The sequence below is a fragment of the Aquarana catesbeiana genome, linkage group LG09 (genome assembly GCF_042186555.1).
Source record: "Aquarana catesbeiana isolate 2022-GZ linkage group LG09, ASM4218655v1, whole genome shotgun sequence".
Classification (NCBI taxonomy): Eukaryota; Metazoa; Chordata; class Amphibia; order Anura; family Ranidae; genus Aquarana; species Aquarana catesbeiana.
In genome coordinates, this window is record NC_133332.1 from 30,267,304 (window position 1) to 30,288,267 (window position 20,964).

The window sequence follows — 20,964 nt, forward strand, 5'->3', positions numbered from 1 at the left end:
CCTCCTTCCTGTCAAGTGCCCCCAGAGCAAACAGCTTGCTAAAGAGGCTCCCCAGCCAAGCCGCTGCTCTGAGTGTCCTACTCTCTTCTCATTGGCTCACTGGCCAATGGCTCCCGCTGCTGTCTCAGCCAATGATGAAGGAGAGTCCCTGGTGAGCCGAAGCTCTCGCTGGATATCGATGGGTCTCAGGTAAGTATTGGGGGGCTGGGGGAGCTGCTGTACACAGAAAGTTTTTTACCTTCATGCATAATCATTAATCATTACTCCTTTCTAAAAAGCATGGAACCCTTGGCTTACCCACTTTGGCACAGTTCCCCACACACGGTTCATGTGTAAGGTAATGTCTACAGGCTTGGAAAGATACATTTGTAAATGGATAGATAACTGGCTAAAAGACAAATAGAGTAGTGGTTAATGATTCTTTCTCTGAATGGCCTAAGGTTATCAGTGGTGTACCCCAAGGTTCGGTGTTGGGACCCTTACTTTTCCATATCTTTATAAATGATATTGGGTCTGGGATTAAAAGTAACATTTCTGTCTTTGCAGATGACACCAAGCTATGCAGTGGAATAACGTCCTTACAGGATGTCTCCAATATACAAGCCGATCTCAATGCCCTGTCTAATTGGGCAACTAAGTGGCAAATGAGGTTTAATGTTGATAAATGTAAAGTAATGTACTTGGGGGGTAAGAATACATACTAGAGGGAGTACAACTGGGGTAATCAATGATGGAGAAGGATCTGGGGGTTTTGGTAGATCATAAGCTCAATAATAGCATGCAATGCCAAGCTGTGGTTTCCAAAGCGAGCAAAGTCCTTTTTTGTATTAAGAGAGGTATGGACTCCAGAGAGAGAGATATCATTTTGCCCCTGTAAAAATCATTAGTAAGACCTCATCTGGAATATGCAGTTCAATTTTGGGCACTAGTTCTCAAAAAGGATATCGGGAAACTGGAGAAAGTGCAGAGAAGGGCAACCAATGCTAACATTAATGTTGGGATCCACCCAGATGTCTGGACAGGCAGCTGGCATAGCCTCTCAGCGAGCCGCTAAGAGCCTGGGCCAGCTGCTTCTGTCCCCTCCCACAGCCCAGCTCTCCAGTGAGCGCTGGAGGGGCAGAGCAGAGCTGTTGACTGACAGTCACTGCTCTCTGCTCACTTAATAGAGTTGTAAAATCAGAAGGTTTTTTTATCTTAATGCATTCTTTGCATTAAGATAAAAAGCCTTCTGTGTGTAGCAGCCTCCCCAGCACCCCCTAATACTTACCTGAACCTCAGCTCTCAGCCATCCGGGACTCTCCCTCCTAATTGGCTGAGACACAGCAGTGGCGCTATTGGCTCCCGCAGCTGTCAAAGTCAGTTAGCCAATCAGGAGAGAGAGAGAGGGCAGGGCCAAATGGCAGCTCCATGTCTCGGGTGCCCGATAGCAAGCTGCTTGCTGTGGTGGCACTCGACAGGAGGGAGGGGCCAGGAGCTGCAACCACCTAGGTGAGTATGTATGTTTATTTTTTTTAATCCCGAACTTCTCTTTTAGGCTCACTGCTCTGTATTGATTAGTGAATATGATGTTTGCTGTATGTATTTACAACATTTTAGGTGGTTAACAGGACTTTTAGCCTTGTTATTTCCTTTTTTCCCATTTGTACAGTTGTTTCCATTGTTGGGTATCTAAGCTACAGGCCATGTATACTTGTACTGCAGTTTTTCTTTTTTTAATAAATACAGTTTGTGAAGGACAATTCATTGTTTATCTTGTAGACTTTATTGGTGAGATTTCTGTGGTGAGTTCCTGGGTCTGTATATCTGCTGTGACCATGATGGAGGTTCCAACCATCCAACCTAACAGGAGACACTGGAACTCACAAATATGAGTGAAGAAAATCCAAAACTCCCAGATGGAAAGGAATCACTAATTATGGCAGAACGATCTCAGTGCTAAGGGGAAGTAGGAGCCCACCAGGCTCTGCCTATAACTAATATATCACTTTTTGATGGGCTGCTTTTTCACTCCCAACATCCTAATGTAGAACTGTGAGCAAAACTTTTTTTTTTAATTTTGGATAGAGCAAGTCAGTTTGTTGGGGTTTTTTTCCCATCTGTGTCCCATTGGGGAGATATACCTTCGATTCCTGTCCCATAGCCAAAAAAACAGGAAGTGAGAGGAAATCCCTCCAAAGTGAGGGAATCGCTTGGGGGCCCCCTAGTCACCAGAACTAGTGTCCCCATTGGAAGATTTCGTCTCTATTACTTTTCTTTGGATAATCTGAAATATGGCATTTTCTTTTACTTTCGATAATAATGGTCAGCTGGACAAATAGAGAGTATGAACCTCCCTAACTGGGACAAGCAATAAAAACCTGATAGGTGTTCTAACTTATCTTCGCTCTGTCCAAAAAAAAAAAACTTTGCCTTTAGTTATACATTCATTTTAGGTTTTACACTAGCCTAACTAAACCACCTAAACTATATCATAACATTAGGTAAGCCCTTCTACATTAAACACATTTTGACCAGGACCAGGGGCCTTCACAACAAAAGATTAAGGCCCCTTTCACACTTATAAGACTTCAAAGTCGTGCAATTTTACCGCAATTTTGTAGAGATTTGGGAGCAGCACTACTTTGTACGACTTTGCCACAACTTTGGCATTAACAAATGAAAACATACATGGTGTGAGGCTTGTGCTTACAGCTTGTGCTTACAAAGTTGTCCTGAAATTGTGTCTATATTATTCAGGTACGATTTGCATGCTACTTGAGGGTTTAACATTGAGGTCTATGGAGTACAACTCGCATGGAAGTTGGACCAAAGTAGTGCAGGGACTACTTTGAAGTCGGCATGACTAAAAGTCGTGCCAATATGAATGGTAGTCATTGACAATCATGGAGAATGACTTGTCATACGATTTTGCAGTACAAAATCGTGGGGCAAGTCGTATAAGTGTGAAAGGGGCCTTAGGGTCCTTTTACACGGGCGGTCCACCCGGTGGACTCCGCTTTGCTCAGCGGGGGATCAATCGGTTGATCCCCGCTGAGCAGGCGGATTACAGGTCAGTCTCCGCTCACTGTGCAGAGATGGACCTGTCAGAGCCCCGTTCTCCTCTATTGGGAGAACAGGCGGTCTGTTTTCATCCGATCCGATCCTCCAGACGGATCGAAAATAGGGTCACCATCCGTCTGGATTTCACGGACAGGATCGGATAGCAGCGGGTGCCAGCAGATGTGTCACCGATATGGTTGCCACCTCATCCCTTTAAACCCAAACACATATTAATTACACAGGTTCTATGGCTGATTAAGGTGGTAATTAAACTCATTGGTGCCTTATCTGCATTTAATTAGCCTCATAACCTTGTCTAATTCATAGGTGTTCCGGTTTAAAGGGATGAGGTGGCAACTCAAGTCACCGCTGACATCTGCCGCTTCATGGGGTGAATGGAGACTCCGATCAGATCTGCCTGAAAAAACTGACAGGCGGACCCGATCAGAAAGCCAGTGTGAAAGGGGCCTTAGATTTACTAAAACTGGAGAATGCAAAATCTGGTGCAGCTGTGCATAGAAACCAATCATCTTCCAGGTTTTTTTGTTAAAGCTTGAACAAGCTGAAGATAGAAGCTGATTGGCTACCATGCACAGCTGCACTGTATTTTGCACTCTCCAGTTTCAGTAAATCAACCCCAATGGGTCTTGCACCAAAACCCAGCAGCACTGAGATCCCAGCCCCAGGAACCCATTCTGGTCTGGACACAGTGAACAGGAACACATTTCTATTAAAGAACGCATCTCACCTCCTCCTCATCAAGCATAAGAAGCTGGTTTCCAGAGATGACACAGTATCGTGGATTCCAAGCTGGGCGGTCATACGGAGAGGTGACATAGGGCATTCGATGCATGGGGGGTCCTCGAGCATCTAAAAGGGAAAGAAAAATTGTCCTCAGTCTATATCGATCAATACATTGAAAGGATAATCATTATTAGGGGTCTAAAATTAGTTTTTAGACATACGAACATGATATGATGAGGGTAACTAAAACTGTGTTAGTGTTCCAGAGCTCTGTGTCTGCATATTGTTTATAAATGTTTAGGTACATGGATGGAGCCATACTTACACACAGGCTGCTAGACCTGGGACTGTAGAGATCTACTATTGTACCCCAAAAATAAATCCTTTGTCCAGATTCTCCCAGCACAATACATTCAGGGACCATTCACACTTGTAAACATCCCTCACATTGGCATAGCTCCCAACTGTCCCTGATTTTGAGGAACTGTCCCTGATTTGAAGCAAAGTCCCTCTGTCCCTCTTTCCTCTTCATTTGTCCCTCATTTTGGTCTGACCCATATATTTGTATATAAAATGCACTTTTTATCTTTCAAAAAGTGTTTCCCAGTGCTAAACCTTTTATCTAAATTCTAAATTGCTGCATTTGTAGATGTTAAAAGCCAATATAAAGGAATAGGAGTGACAAAAAAGTCCTTGTGGATTTAATTAGCTTTTTTTGGTTTAATTTTCCTTTAAGGGTGTGTGGCAGGGGCGTGTCCTATGCCTACATACATTTGCAAATAGGTGTCCCTCATTCCATCTCAAAATGTTGGGAGGTATGCATTGGAGAGATATCCTCTCACTTCCTGTTAGGTCGACATGACAGGAAGTTATGGGAACTCTCCCTAATAACTCACAGGTACACCTTGTCTCTACCCAAAGCTAAAAAAATAAATAAAAGAGTTTTTATATATTCTTTATTCTGAATAGAAAAAGCAGCATGGCATAAGTATTATTGCTTAACGGCATCAGAGTCCTAGCTTCAGGTCTGATGAGGGGCATCAGCTGCATGGGGTCCAAAAGTTTTTGCGAATCAGTGCGGGCTTCCTTTCAATACTGGGGCTTCGGGTGCAGCTCCCGGCATCGTAAGCCTTGCGGCCTCACAGCCAGTTCCTTACTGTGCATGTGCGCCTGCACTTTGTGAACGATTACATAGTCTTCTGGAACCTGTGATGTGTTGCAGAAGATTGTGGGGGAAGGAGAGAGGGCCAAACTTCCATCTCAGATCGCTGAGGCACATCTGACCAGACATTGGAGCAGGTACCTGTCAAAGCCAGGTACCCGCTCCTCCCCCCCAAAAAGTGCTAAATGTGGCAGTGGGGGGGGGTGGGGCTTGTGCAGACAAGCAGAACTTCCCATTTTGGGTGACGTTCCGCTTTTAAAAATGTTTAACACTTGCTCTGTGGAAGGGCCCCGCTGCAAGGGGATTTTTTTTATTGGGACATGCTGTGCCTACAGAAATACAATGGAAAGCAGGTCAAACACTCTGGACCAAGTTTACAATGGGATTTTCCTGACCTGCATTTTAGGTGCGTTCCAATCGCACCCCCCAGTGCAGGAAAAAGACATCTGTTGACATGACCCCCAAAGCTTAAAATTTAAATTGATCCCTGTGAACTCCTGTAAATTCGAGCTGTAGATGGCCCTGTCAACACCACCCAGCTTGACAAACTTCAAATTAGAGCAGTCACTATTTGGGTAATCTGAGCCGCCATGATTAAAAAAACTGAAATCCAATACATGAAAGGGGTGAGCCACAGAAAGTCAGGCTGAAGAAAGGGCTACATACAGCAGGTGTGCTATTGCTGCCTATTGCATTAGAGCAGTCATCTCCAAACTACGGCCCTTTGCTTACCTCTATCCGGCCCTTGAAGTACTATTCCATCCACAACTGAGACCAGTCATGGCGCACCATTCCTCCCACTCACACCAGTGATGAGGCACTATTCCTCCTACCAATCATGTGGTGCCATTCCCCCCACAGACACCAATGCTGGGGCACTATTCCTCCCACTGACACCAATGATGGGGCACTAATCCTCCCACTGATACCAATGATGGGGTGTGATTCTTCCCACCGATACCAACAATAGGGAACTATTTCTACCACTGATACCAACAATAGGGAACTATTCCTTCCACTGATGCCAACAATGGGGCACTATTACTCTCACTGATACCAACAATGGGTCACTATTTATCCCGGTAAAACCAATGAAGGTGCATTATTTACGCCTAGTGACGATGGGGCATTTTTTACTCCCACTGGTCACAGTCTGGCTAAAGCCTGAAGGACAGTAAACTTGTCCCCTTTATTTAGAAAGTTTGGAGAGTATGCAAATAAATTTAAGGAAACATTTTAAAATGTATTAAAACATGGACAGTGTCAGTAGGGCAGAGGTTGGTGTCAGTCAGTAGAGTAGTGGATGGTGCCAGTAGGGAAGGGGACTTTGTCATTAGAGCAGAGGATGGTGTCAGTAGGGCAGCGAAAGGTGTCAGTTATCATTTTTATTATTTTATTTTATTCTTTTTTTGCAATAATATTTTTTCTTTTTTGTTACAATTTTTTTTTTGGGAGTTGGGGGATCTTTGGTTAAATATCAGGGGTCCATAAATAGACCCCTGATGTCTCACGTTTAAGACTAGAGATGGGCTCAGGCGTGTTTGGGATCCTAGTCCCAACCCACCTGCCCGATCCTGCCAGAAAGCCGACACTCCACACGGCTAATCACAAGCAGTGAGGCATTTCCCAATCTGTGCAGCTGGACCAGGAAATGTCTCACTGCCTGTGATTTGCCGTGTGCAATGTTGGCTTCCTGGGGGGGGATCGGGCACGTCGGGTGGGACTAGGATCCCGAACACGCCCGAGCCCATCTCTGAGACAAAGACAGGAAGTGAGGACAGAGATTCTGCTGTCCTTTTCTCTGCAGCCTCATATGCACTGCACAGTAGACAGAAAGAAAGGCTTTTTTGTTGTTTATTGTTTCTGATCATGCGCAGTCTCTCTTTCTGTTTTTTTCTTGTACGAAAACGATTCACATTAAAATGAAAATCGTTCGTTCTGTTCCCATGCGAGAAAAATTTTGGAGTTTGTCCGTTCGGAATCGGCTGTTGAAAGATGTGTACACACTATACGAAAATCGTACGAAAAAACTCTTTGGACGAAAATGTTTGCCTGATTTCCTTATAGTGTCTACGAGCCTTTATGACCTGTACACACGATCCGAAAATCGGGCAAAAAAATACAGCTTTCAAATAGATCATACGATAATCGGATTGTTAGTACAGAGCTTTTCGAGAGCTGATCACGACAGCTCATCCGATATTATCCGATCGGACAAACGCAATTTTTTTTTTCGTACGATACCAGTTCGTACAATTTTCGTTTAACCACTTCCCACCCGGCCTATAAAAATAACGGTGGTTCAGTTATCCTGACTGGGCATCATAACAGAGGCTCTTTACCACGTGATCAGCCGTGTCCAATCATGGCTGATTACGATGTAAATAGGAAGAACCGTTTATTGGCTTTTCCTCACTCGCGTCTTACAGACGCGAGTAGAGGACAGCCGATCAGTGGCTCTCCTGACAGGGGGGTCTGTGCTGATTGTTTATCAGCGCAGCCCCCCCTGCGGATGCCCGCCCAGGATCACCAGGGATGCCACCAGGACTACCACGGATGCCCACAAAGGAACCCCCAACAGGTATGCCACCCTAGACCACCAGGGATATGTCAATCAGTGCCCAGGCAGCTGCCAATCAGTGCCCACCAGCTGCCAATCAGTGCCCATTAATATTGCCTGCCAGTGCCAGTGATGCCAATCACTGCAATCTATCAGTGCCCATCAGTGTCGCCTATCAGTGCCCAGCAGTGCCGTCTATCAGTGCCACCGATAAGTACCCATCAGTGCAGCCTTTCAGTGCCCATCAGTGTCTCCTATGAGTGCTCATCAGTGCCCACCAGTGCCGCCTATCAATGCCCACCAGTGCTGCATATCAGTGCCACCTATCAGTGCCGCCTATCAGTGCCCATCGTCAGTGCCATCTCATTGGTGCCACCACATCGGTGCCGCCTTATCAGTGCCCATCAGTGAAGGATTACAAAATTTTATAACAGAAACAAAGAAAAACGTAATTCTTTTAAAAAATGTTTGTCTTTTTTTATTTGTTTAGCAAGGTGATCAAATACCACCAAAAGAAATTTGTGGGAACAAAATGATAAAAATTCTGTTTGGGTACAGTGTTGTATGACCGCGCAATTGTCATTTAAAAAGTAACAGCGCTGAAAGCTGAAAATTGGCCTGGGCAGGAAGGGGGGGAGGGTGTAAGTGCCCGGTATTGAAGTGGTTAATCAGTAGAGTTATTGTCCGAAAATACAATAGAAATACACTCCAACACATGACATCACTTCCGAATTTTCATTCTGTCGTACGAGAATTTTCGTCACTTTAGTTACCTCTCCATTTGTGTGTTTTGGTCACATGAACTCCACTGAAATGAACAATCAGCCGTTATCAACGCTGATCCCCACTTTTCTCGGAAATCACATGACCAAATAACTTGGCTTTTTATTATGGCGGCATCATTTTGTTTTGTTTTTTCCTTTTTTTAACACAGCTGCAAAATAACATTTAGAAAATAGGTAACCACTAAGAATTGTATACATAATATAAAGCTTGATGAATAAGGAAATAATAATAATCTGCTATGGCAGCGCACCCCTAGACACTGATATACTGCGCACACATCGAGCAAACACCCTGACAGTCAGAGGAAGTAGGGTGACATCCTGTGGGCACTCATTGGTATTTACTGCCTGCTTTGATGGGAAGTGAGATGTTGTTTAAATTATTCGGATTTACTAAAGCAGTTGATGATAGTGAAAGCGAGCAGGATGGTATTTAGCACAGGGAGATCTCAAGATAAAAGTGACAATAGCATTCTGGCCAAAGACCAAGAGTTAAAAAAAAAAAAAAAACACACAAGTAATAGCAAGACACCGAACAACGAATGATCACAAAATGCAAAACGATACCGACCGCAAACAGAATGTCACTGAAGGATCACAAACCATAAGGCCTCATTCACACTTCATGCAGCCGCTTGCGATTTTGTGTGGGCGATTTTTACGCAATTCCACGTGTCATGCAATTTTTTTAAGTGCCCATTTTGTCGCGATTGCAGCGTGATTCCGTCACGCGGCAAAAAAAAAAAAAATCGCACCTCATTCGGGATGCCATTTAGAATGGATGGCACCCAAATGCACGTTGCGTGTTTTGCAACGATTGCCACTCGATTTGGAATCGCGGGCAGAATCACACCGATTCCACCTGCGATTCCAAATCGTGAAGCGTGAATGGAGCCTAAAACAAGGCAATGAGGCTCCGTTCACAGCAGGAGGTGCGACTGAGTGTATGTACTTTTGTGAAATAACCACTTGCCGACCAAGAGCCGCCACAGTTTTACTGCGGCAGAATGGCACGGCTGGGCGAAACAATGTTATTTTTACGTCGCTTTGCCCTGTGGCCGCTAGGGGCGCCCGCTGCTCGCCCCCGGAGCCGATGGTAGTGCCCAGCGGGCGTGATGACCGCCAGGCTCCCGCCATCGCTCGCGACACACCGAGAACTGGGATCTGTGTGTGTAAACACACAGATCCCGGTTCTCTGAGGGGAGAAGAGACTGATTGTGTGTTCATACAAAGTATGAACAGCGATCTGTCATCTCCCCTAGACAGTCCCCTCCACCCTTCAGTTAGAACACAGAGAGGGAACACACTTAACCCCTTGATTGCCCCCCTAGTGTTAACCCTTTCCCTGCCAGTGACATTTTTACAGTAATCAGCGCGTTTTTATAGCACTGATCGCTGTATAAATGCCAATGGTCCCGAAAATGTGTCAAAAGTGTCCGATGTGGCCACCATAATGTTGCTGTCCCGATAAAAATTGCAGTTCGCTGCCATTACTAGTAAAAGAAAAAAAAATAATAATAAAAATGCTATAAATCTATCCCCTATTTTGTAGACGTTATATCTTTTGCGCAAACCAATCAATATACGCTTATTGCGATTTTTATTACCAAAAATATGTAGAAGAATATATAAATCGGCCGAAACTGAGAAAAAATGTGCTTTTCTAAAAAAAAAAATGGGGATATTTATTTTAGCAAAAGGTACAAAATATTGTGTTTTTTTCAAAATTGTCGCTCTTTTTTTGTTTATAGCGCTAAAAATAAAAACTGCAGAGATGATCAGATACCACTAAAAGAAAGCTTTATTTGTGGGAAAAAAGGATGTCAATTTTCTTTGGGTGCAGCGCCGCACGACCACGCAATTGTCAGTTAAAGCGACGCAGTGCCGAATCGCAAAAAATGGCCTGGTCATTCAGCAGCCAAATCTTCTGGGGCTGAAGCGGTTAAGAATTGCTATTACAGTTAGGTCCATATATATTTGGACACAGGCACAATTTTCATACTTTTGGCTCTCTATGCCACCAGAATAAAATTAAAACGAAATAATCCAAATTAATTTGAAGTTCAAACTTTAAGATTTAATTCAAGGGGTTGAATATAATTACTAAGTACAAATTTTAGGAACTGCAACCATTTTTATACACAATCCCTCCATTTTCAGGGGCTCATATGTAATTGGACAAATTAATATAATCATAAATAAAATGGTAATTTTTTATATTTTGTTGAGAATCCTTTACCGGCAATGACTGCCTGAAGTCTGGAACCCATGGACATTACCAAAGACTGGCGTAGGGATCCCCCCAAAATCCATACCAGACCCTTATCCGAGCACGCAACCTGGCAGGCCGTACCAGGCCACATGACCTCAACATGGGGAGGATGCTTTGGAGTCGGCCCCAAAGCACCTTGTCCACATGTGGATGGGGACAAGGGCCTCATTCCCACAACCCTTGCCCGGTGGTTGTGGAGGTCTGTGGGCGGGGGGCTTATCAGAATATGGAAAGGTACACGGGTACATTGTATCCCTACCAATTCACAAAAAAAGTGTCAAAAATAGTAAAAATGACAGGAGACACTTTGGGACAAGTCTTATATTAAAAAATAATAAAATAAAAATGCCCCGCGATGTAAATCCCTCTCACGCCACCCGACGAACCGAAAAAAGAAAAAAAACTGCAACTGGTCCACCTCCATGGGAGGCTCCCGCACACTGCATTCTTCTCGCTTTGACAGCTGTTATATAGCTGAGGTCGGGGCCACTTGGTGACGTAAACGAGTGACCCCGCCTTCCTCTGACGTCACGTGGCATCAGAGGGGGCAGGGTCACCCGTTTATGCCATGGGTGGCCCCGCCCTCAGCCATGTAACAGCTGTCATCGAGAAGAAGCGTGCAGTGTGTGGGAGCCTCCATTGGAGGCGATCTGTTGCAGGTTTTTTTTTCCTTTTTTCGGTTCGTCAGGCGGCGTGAGATGGATTTACATTGCGGGACATTTTTATTTATTTTTTTTAATAAAGGGCTTGTCCCAAAGTGTCTCCAATCAGTTTTACTATTTTTGACACTTTTTTGTGAATTGGTAGGGGTAAAATGTACCCGTTACCAATTCACATGGAGGGGGCAGGGTCTGTGGGTCCAGATTCCAATAAGCCCCCTGCCTGCAGACCCCCACAACTACCGGGCAAGGTTTGTGGGGATGAGGCCCTTGTCCCCATCAACATGGGGACAAGGTGCTTTGGGGGCAAAGCATCCTCCCCATGTTGAGGGCATGTGGCCTGGTATGGTTCAGGAGGGGGGGTGCTCTCTCTTCCCCCCTCTTTTCCTGTGGCCTGCCAGGTTGCATGCTCTGATAAGGGTCTGGTATGAATTTTGGGGTGGACCCTTATGCCATTTTTTTTTTTATTTTGTTGCAGGGTTCCCCTTAAAATCCATACCAGACCTTAAGGGTCTGGTATGGATTTTAGGGGGACCCCTACAGCATTTAAAAAAAAATGGTGCAGGGTTCCCCTTAATATCCATACCAGACCTGAAGGGCCTGGTATGGATTTTGGGGGGACCCCCACACAATATTTTTAAAAAATTTGATTCGGGGTTCCCCTTAATATTCATACCAGACACAAAGGGCCTGGTAATGGACTGGGGGGGAACCCATGCCGTTTTTTTTCAATGAGTATTATCTATATTGAGGGTATCCAACAATTCATTACAGCCACGATCAGTTTTAAATGACATTTTTTCCTTTAGAAATGTAATTTTGCTGTGGTACTGTTCTAAACACAGAAAAATGTGCCGCTTTGCGGGCATACTATAGACACCCCCCAGGCACGATATTTAAAGGAATATTTATTTTTTATTGTTTTACTTTAAGCATTATTAAAATCACTGCTCCTAAAAAAATGGCAGTTTTTTTCCATTGATACATGTCCCCTGGGGCAGGACCTGGGTCTCCAAACACTTTTTATGGCAATAACTTGCATATAAGCCTTTAAAATTAGCACTTTTGATTTTTCATGTTCATGTACCATAGACTTTAATGGTGTTCGCGTGTTCATCTGAATTTTTTGTCTGTTCGCAAGTTCTGGTGCGAACCGAACCGGGGGGGGGGGGGGTGTTCGGCTCATCCCTACTAAACACCAATGACCCAGTGCCACTGGAAGCCATGCATGCCCATGCCATCACACTGCAAGCTCCACCATGTTTTACAGATGACGTTCTGTGCTTTGGATCAAGCCTTCTCCACACTTTTTTGTTCCCGTCATTCTGGTACAGATTAATCTTAGTTTCATTCGTTCAAAGAATGCTTTTTCAGAACTGGTCTGGCTTTTTTAAATGTTTTTTGGCAAAGTCTAATCTGGCTTTTCTATTCTTCAGGCTTATGAATGGTTTGCACCTTGTGGTGAACCCTCAGTATTTGCTCTCATGAAGTCTTCTCTTGATTGTAGACTTTGACAATGATACGCCCACCTCCTGGAGAGTGTCCTTCACTTGTCTGGATGTTGTGAATGGGTTTTTCTTTACCATAGAGAGGATCCTGCGATCATCCACCACTGTTGTCTTCCGTGGACGTCCAGGCCTTTTTATGTTGCTGAGCTCACCAGTGCGTTTTTCTTTCCTCAGAGTGTACCAAACTGTTGATTTTGCCATGCCTAATGTTGCTGCTATCTCTCTGATGGATTGGTTTATTTTTTGAAGCCTTACAATGGCCTGTTTCACGTGCATGGACAGCTCCTTTGAACGCATTATGTAGGTTCACAGCAATAGATTCCAAATGCAAATACCACACTTAGAATCAACTACCTTTTACCTGCTTAATTGATGAAGAAATAACAAAGGAGTAGTCCACATCTGGCCATGAAAACAGCGTTTGATTCAACTGTCCAATTACTTTTGGTCCCTTGAAAATATGGGGATGGCTATTGTTAAGCTTTGTAATTCCTAAACCCTTCCTCCGATTTGGATGTACATACCCTCAAATTAAACCTGAGAGTGTGCACTTTCAGCCCATGTCCATTATATAACTATAGCTGGAATATGTTTTGGTAAATACCTGAAAAAAACTAAAATTGTGCCTGTGTCCAAATACAGTCAGGTCCATAAATATTGGGACATCGACACAATTTGAATCTTTTTGGCTCTATACACCACCACAATGGATTTGAAAGAAAACGAACAAGATGTGCTTTAACTGCAAACTTTAGCTTTAATTTGAGGGTATTTACATCCAAATCAGGAGAATGGTGTAGGAATTACAACAGTTTGTATATGTGCCTCCCACTTTTTAAGGTACCAAAAGTAAGTGGGCAAGTGGCTGCTCAGCTGTTTCATGGCCAGGTGTGGGTTATTCCCTCATTATCCCATTTACAAGGAGCAGATAAAAGGTCCAGAGTTAATTTCAAGTGTGCTATTTGCATTTGGAATCTGTTGCTGTCAACTCTCAATATGAGATCCAAAGAGCTGTCTTTATCAGTGAAGCAAGCCATCATTAGGCTGAAAAAACAAAACAAACCCATCAGAGAGATAGCAAAAACATAAGGTGTGGCCAAATCAGCTGTTTGGAACATCCTTAAAAAGAAAGAACGCACCGATGAGCTCAGCAACACCAAAAGACCCGGAAGACCGCAGAAAACAACTGTGGTGGATGACCGAAGAATTCTTTCCCTGGTGAAGAAAACACCCTTCACAACAGTTGGCCAGATCAAGAACACTCTACAGGAGGTAGGTGTATGTGTGTCAAAGTCAACAATCAAGAGAAGACTTCACCAGAGTGAATACAGAGGGTTTACCACAAGATGTAAACCATTGGTGAACCTCAAAAACAGGAAGGCCAGATTAGAGTTTGCCAAACAACATCTAAAAAAGCCTTCACAGTTCTGGAACAACATCCTATGGACAGATGAGACCAAGATCAACTTGTACCAGAGTGATGGGAAGAGAAGAGTATGGAGAAGGAAAGGAACTGCTCATTATCCAAAGCATACCACCTCATCAGGGAAGCATGGTGGTGGTAGTGTCATGGTGTGGGCATGTATGGCTGCCAATGGAACTGGTTCTCTTGTATTTATTGATGATGTGACTGCTGACAAAAGCAGCAGGATGAATTCTGAAGTGTTTTGGGCAATATTATCTGCTCATATTCAGCAAAATGCTTCAGAACTCATTGGACGGCGCTTCACAGTGCAGATGGACAATGACCTGAAGCATGCTGCGAAAGCAACCAAAGAGTTTTTTAAGGGAAAGAAGTAGAATTTTATGCAATGGCCAAGTCAATCACCTGACCTGAATCCGATTGAGCATGCATTTCACATGCTGAAGACAAAACTGAAGGGAAAATGCCCCAAGAACAAGCAGGAACTGAAGACAGTTGCAGTAGAGGCCTGGCAGAGCATCACCAGGGATGATACCCAGAGTCTGGTGATGTCTATGCGTTCCAGACTTCAGGCTGTAATTGACTGCAAAGGATTTGCAACCAAGTATTAAAAGTGAAAGTTTGATGGATGATTGTTAATCTGTCCCATTACTTTTGGTCCCTTAAAAAAGTGGGAGACACATATACAAACTGTTGTAATTCCTACACCGTTCACCTGATTTGGATGTAAATACCCTCAAATTAAAGCTGAAAATCTGCAGTTAAAGTACATTTTGTTTGTTTCATTTCAAATCCATTGTGGTGGTGTATAGCGCCAAAAAGATTAGAATTGTGTCAATGTCCCAATATTTATGGGCCTGATTGTATATATGGACCTAACTGTATTTGTGTTCTTTTTTTAAACTACTGGTCTTTGGCCAGCATGCTATTGTCACTTTATTAATAAGAATTAATGGCAGCGCCGCCTGTCTGCATTTTTCTGTGTTGTAGAAAAGTGCGCGATTTTGCACACATGTTAACGACTCACTGGTGTGAATGAAGCCAATCGCGAATTGACAAACAGTATGACAAAAAGGGTCACTAGAGGATGACTACAAAGCAAAAACCGAAGAAGAAAACACTTGCTACTCCAACAGTCCACACAAGTAAGGAGACCTAACTAGAAAAACCTAAAACTAACCAGAAACAACCTCCATAAAATCTAACTGTACATGACCACAAAACACATTTATAACTGACAGTACAGTTATGAATTATATGACTGGATGACACAGCAGTGGTCCCCAAATGACGCTTTGCTTGCTTTTATCTGGCTCTTGGAGCACCATTTCAATGACTGTCCCAACAAAGGGGCACAATTCCTCCCAAAGACCAACAATGGGGCACAATTCCCACCAATGATGTTCACAGTTCATCCAATTGACACCAACAATCAGGCCCAATGATATCAATGATGGAGGACCATTCCTCTCAACGACACCAATGATGGGGCACAAATCTTCCCACTGACACCATTGATGGGGCCCAATGACACCAATGATGGGGCACAATTCATATGAGAGTCAGGACAGCAGAGAGAATGGCACATAACATGAGCCACTCAGTACAGAGCATACAGAAAGGGCTGTTCAGTTTCACATAGAAAATGACAGTAGAGGAGATGGTCAGTACAGAGGATACGGAATGACACAGAACTTGTGTCGGTCAGTACAGAGAATACAGACTGACAATGGTCATATGTCAGTCAATACAGAGCATACAGAATGACACCGGATATGTGTCGGTCGGTAGAGAGGATACGGAATGACACCGGACATGTGTCGGTCAGTAGAGAGGATACGGAATGACACCAGACATGTGTCGGTCAGTATAGACGATACAATATGACACCGGACATGTATCGGTCGGTAGAGAGGATACGGAATGACACCGGACATGTGTCGGTCAGTACAGAGGATACAATATGACACCGGATATGTGTCGGTCGGTAGAGAGGATACGGAATGACACCGGACATGTGTCGGTCAGTAGAGAGGATACGGAATGACACCGGACATGTGTCGGTCAGTACAGAGGATACGATATGACACCGGACATGTGTCGGTCGGTAGAGAGAATACAGAATGACACTGGACATGTCGGTCAGTAGAGAGGATACGGAATGACACCGGACGTGTCGGTCAGTAGAGAGGATACGGAATGACGCTGGACATGTGTCGGTCAGTAGAGAGGCTACGGAATGACACTGGACATGTGTCGGTCAGTAGAGAGGCTACGGAATGACACCGGACATGTGTCGGTCAGTAGAGAGGCTACGGAATGACACCGGACATGTGTCGGTCAGTACAGAGGATACGATATGACACCGGACATGTGTCGGTCGGTAGAGAGAATACAGAATGACACCGGACATGTGTCGGTCAGTAGAGAGGATACGGAATGACACCGGACATGTGTCGGTCGGTAGAGAGAATACGGAATGACACCGGACACGTGTCGGTCAGTAGAGAGGATACGAAATGACGCTGAACATGTGTTGGTCAGTAGTGAGGATACAGAATGACACCGGACATGTGTCGGTCGGTAGACAGGATACAGAATGACACCGGACATGTGTCGGTCTGTAGAGAGGCTACGGAATTACACCGGACATGTGTCGGTCAGTAGAGAGGATACGGAATGACGCTGGACATGTGTCAGTCAGTAGAGAGGAAACCTAATGACACCGGACATGTGTCGGTCAGTAGAGAGGATACGGAATGACACCAGACATGTGTCGGTCAGTAGAGAGGAAATGTAATGACACCGGACATGTGTCGGTCAGTAGAGAGGATACGGAATGACACCGGATATGTATCGTTCAGTACAGAGGATAGGATATGACACCAGACATGTGTCGGTCAGTACAGAGAATACAGAATGACGCTGGACATGTACAGGTCAGTACAGAGAATACAGAATGACGCTGGACATGTGTCGGTCAGTACGGAGAATACAGAATGACACCAGTCATGGGCCAGTAAGTAAAACAACCCAAATAAAGAAGGCAGACTTCATCCATTGGATGAGCACAGAATATATTTGCAGGTAACCTCTGAGCAAATTATTGTCACTTCCAGTTACTGTACACAGAACAGCATATTACATCATAAGGTTATTGATCAGTATCTTTTTTAGAAATGTAAAGTCAACGACATGACTGTATAATATTATAAATGCATATATATACAACTGTATCTACCCTGTAGATACTGTAGGTATCCTTACATGCTCTCTAAAATGTTTAACACATGATAAACCCGAATAAGCCAGATGTGTAAATCTTTTCATAATATTTGTTAGATAGATAGATAGATAGATAGATAGATAGATAGATAGATAGATAGATAGATAGATAGATAGATAGATAGATAGATAGATAGAGGCTTATTCCAGGTAGATACATAGATAGCTATAACAGATGGTACAACAGATACAGATAGATTACAGATTGGTAGGTAGGTGGGCAGGTTGGTAGCTGCTTCTTATTCAATCCATACTGCTATGTTTGTGTTATGCAGAGTATATAACGGTGAGAATGAACGGATATCCAGCAATAATGTATGTATTTCTTCCATCCACAGACATTGCACATCCTGGATGGATCTTGCGGACAAGACAAGCGGTAGTCACTGTAGCGTGCTGTGTAATGTACAGAGATACATACAGGTCTGCTGTGTAGTAAGAAGAGAGGGATAGAGCTGGGGGGGGGGGGAGAAAGGTAAAGGGAGAGAAAGGGAAGGACGAGAGAGCGGGGGCGCAGAGGTAGATAGAGAGGGGGGTGGGGGAATATAGAGTGTAGATGGGAGTGCAGGGGAAGAAGAGAGAGAAAAGGAACTGCAAAAGAAAAAAAAGACAAAATGCTAATAGATAGGAAAAGGAAAAGACCGGGGGTGGTAATAAAAAACAGGGGGGGGGGGGGAGTAGAAAAAGAACGGCAGGGAGGGGGGGTCAGAATATAATAGAAGAGAGGGCTTGAGATCAACAAATCAGCACTCAGAGAGACAGCAGACTATCTGGAGACATACTGGGGTGAGAGAGACAGCAGGATATAAGGAGACATACAGGGGCGTCTCACCCTTGTCACCCTGGGAGAGCGCTCATTCTGCATTGTAAGAGACCGTCGTGTGATAAAAACTTCAACCTTATTCTGAAAACCCCTAAATATAGGAATTAAAGCAGCGACAGTTACCTAGCAACCATCAGCACTGACACAACCAACCACACACAGACACACAATGACACACACACACACAATGCCATGTATGGGCCTGCTGCTTCCTGGTGCATACACACATACATCGGGCTAAATACAGTCACACAAATATACACCCCCTTTACAGTACAGAACCGCAAATATACACCGCCGTGTGCTACAGTCACACAAATATATACCCTCCGTACAGTACAGACACACAAATATACACCCCCTGTACAGTACAAACGCAATGTTCCCCAAGCACACACTCAAGAGAACCGGCTATTCAGTGATGCTGAGTGCTGTAATGAACACAGGCTAGAAACCATGGATAATCAAAGTGAATAAAATGTCATCAGCACACCAAGGATTCCTTGAAAGGGTCCAAAAGCTTTATTCTGTGGTCAAATGATAAATATACAGCAACGTTTCGGGGCCACACACGGCCCCTTCCTCAGGTAAGTGACAATGTGCAGTGTAAACCAACAAGTATTTAACAGACAATCCACCAATCAGTGTACAGAACAGACACGCAAATATACACCGCCGTGTGCTACAGTCACACAAATATACATCGGCGTGTGCTACAGTCACAGAGAAATACACCGCCGTGTGCTACAGTCACACAAATATACATCGCCGTGTGCTACAGTCACACAAATATACACCGCCGTGTGCCACAATCACACAAATATACACCGCCATGTGCTACAGTCACACAAATATACACCGCCATGTGCTACAGTCACACAAATATATACCGTCGTGTGCTACAGTCACACAAATATACACCGCTGTGTGCTACAGTAACACAAATATACACCACCGTGTATATTATTATTATTATTATTATTATTATACACATTTATATAGCTTCAACAGTTTACTCAGCACTTTACAATGTAGAGGGGGGACAGCACAATTACAGTACAGTTCAATACAGAAGGGACAGGAGAGCCTTGCTCGTAGAGCTTACATTCTAAAGAGAGGGGGTGGTGGTACAAAAGGTAATAGATGCAGGGAATGATTTGATGGGGGCGGCTCGGGGACAGTTGTTAGGTGGGTGTGGGATAGGCTTCCCTGAATAAGTGAGTTTTAAGGGATCTCCTAAAGGTGGACAGGTTAGGGGCTGATCGGATATACCGGGGCAGGAAGTTCCAGAGGATGGGAGTTTGAGAAAGTGATGTGACATCCATACTGAGATATCATTCAGTAAGTTTGAGATCCGTGAGGAGATCGAGGGGATGAGTTGAGTGAAGAGATAGATCTGGGTGTTATCGGCGTAGAGATGGTATTGGAGGCCATGGGAGGTTATCAACTGGCCCAGGGAAGAGGTATAGAGTGAGAATAGGAGGGGCCTAAGGACGGAGCCTTGGGGTACCCCAACAGAGAAAGAGGAGCAGAGGAGATGGAGTTGTAAGTGACAACGAAAGTGCACTGAGATAGGTAGGAGGAGAACCAGGATAAAGCAGAATCACAGAGGCCAATGGAGTGTAGTTTGCTGAGGAGGAGCAGGTGGTCAACTGTGTCGTAGGCAGCTTAGAGGTCTAAGAGTATGAGTATGGAGTAAAGGCCATTGGTTTTAATAGCTAGTAGGCCATTGGTGAGTTTTAGTAGGGCAGTTTCAGTGGAATGTTGTGGACGGAAGCAGGACTGTAGGGGGTCGAGAAGGTTGTTGTCCGTGAGGTAGCGACTCATTCTGTCATGGACAAGGCGTATGATGAGCTTGGAGGCAAAATGGGAGCAGGGAGATGGGTCTTAAGTTATTCAAACAGGTGGGGTCTAGTGAGGGTTTTTAAGTAGGGTGGTAACCAGTGCATGTTTGAGCGGGGAAGGAAAGGTGCCGGAGGAGAGGGAGAGGTTGAAGATGTGGGTTAGGGAGTTTAGGATAGAGTGAGAAGGTGGCTGCAGTAATTGTGAGGGGACAGGGTCCAGGGGACAGGTGGTGAGGTGGGCCATGGAGAGAAGTTTATCAACTTCATCGTTGGTAACTGGGCAGAAGGAGGAGAGTATTGAGTGTAGTGTTGGATCTGATGTGTTGGGTAGGGGAGGAAGTTGAATGCTGGATATCTCCTTGCAAATTGTGTCGATTTTGCATTTGAATTGGTTGGCAATCTGTTCAGTGGTAAGCAAGTTGGTGGGTGGGGGCAGTGGGGGGTGAAGTAAGGAATTAAGGGTAGAAAAGAGTTGACGAGGTTTGGATTAGAGGGTTTTGATGAGAGTGTTGTAGTAGGTTTTTTAGCAGTGTGGAGGCAGGAGTTGTATTTGAGAAGGGCAGATTTGTAGAGGGTAAAGTCTTGCAGGGACTTAGATTTACGCCATGCTTGCCTAAGAGCGCGGCTGCATCTCTTGAGACTTCTGGTGTCATCTGTTTGCCAGGGTTGTGGCAGATGGGGTCTGGTTCTGCGTGTAGAAACAGGAGCAAGTACATCTAGGGAGGATGACAGCGTGTTGTTGTAGATGGAAGTGGTTAGGTCTGGGCAGGACAGGGGTGCAATTTTGTCGTAAAGGCCATCAGTAGCTGGATGAAGAAGGGAAGGCTTGAGGTTGCGAAGGTTTCTGCGGGTAGTGGTTT

At 44.5% G+C, this 20,964-nt stretch overlaps 1 protein-coding gene across 8 annotated transcripts in view; it reads right to left on the bottom strand.

Annotated features, from left to right (window-relative positions):
* SYNGAP1 (synaptic Ras GTPase activating protein 1) overlaps positions 1–20,964 on the bottom strand; it is a 487,176-nt gene that overhangs the window by 398,470 nt on the left and 67,742 nt on the right. For 7 of the 8 annotated variants that reach the window (XM_073598175.1, XM_073598174.1, XM_073598187.1 and 4 more), the window contains exon 2: positions 3,788–3,909. In XM_073598175.1, the coding sequence (XP_073454276.1) occupies positions 3,788–3,909 (122 nt within the window). Of the gene's footprint in view, positions 1–3,787; positions 3,910–18,269; positions 18,404–20,964 lie in introns of those variants that run through there. The other variant, XM_073598177.1, reaches the window with a different exon arrangement.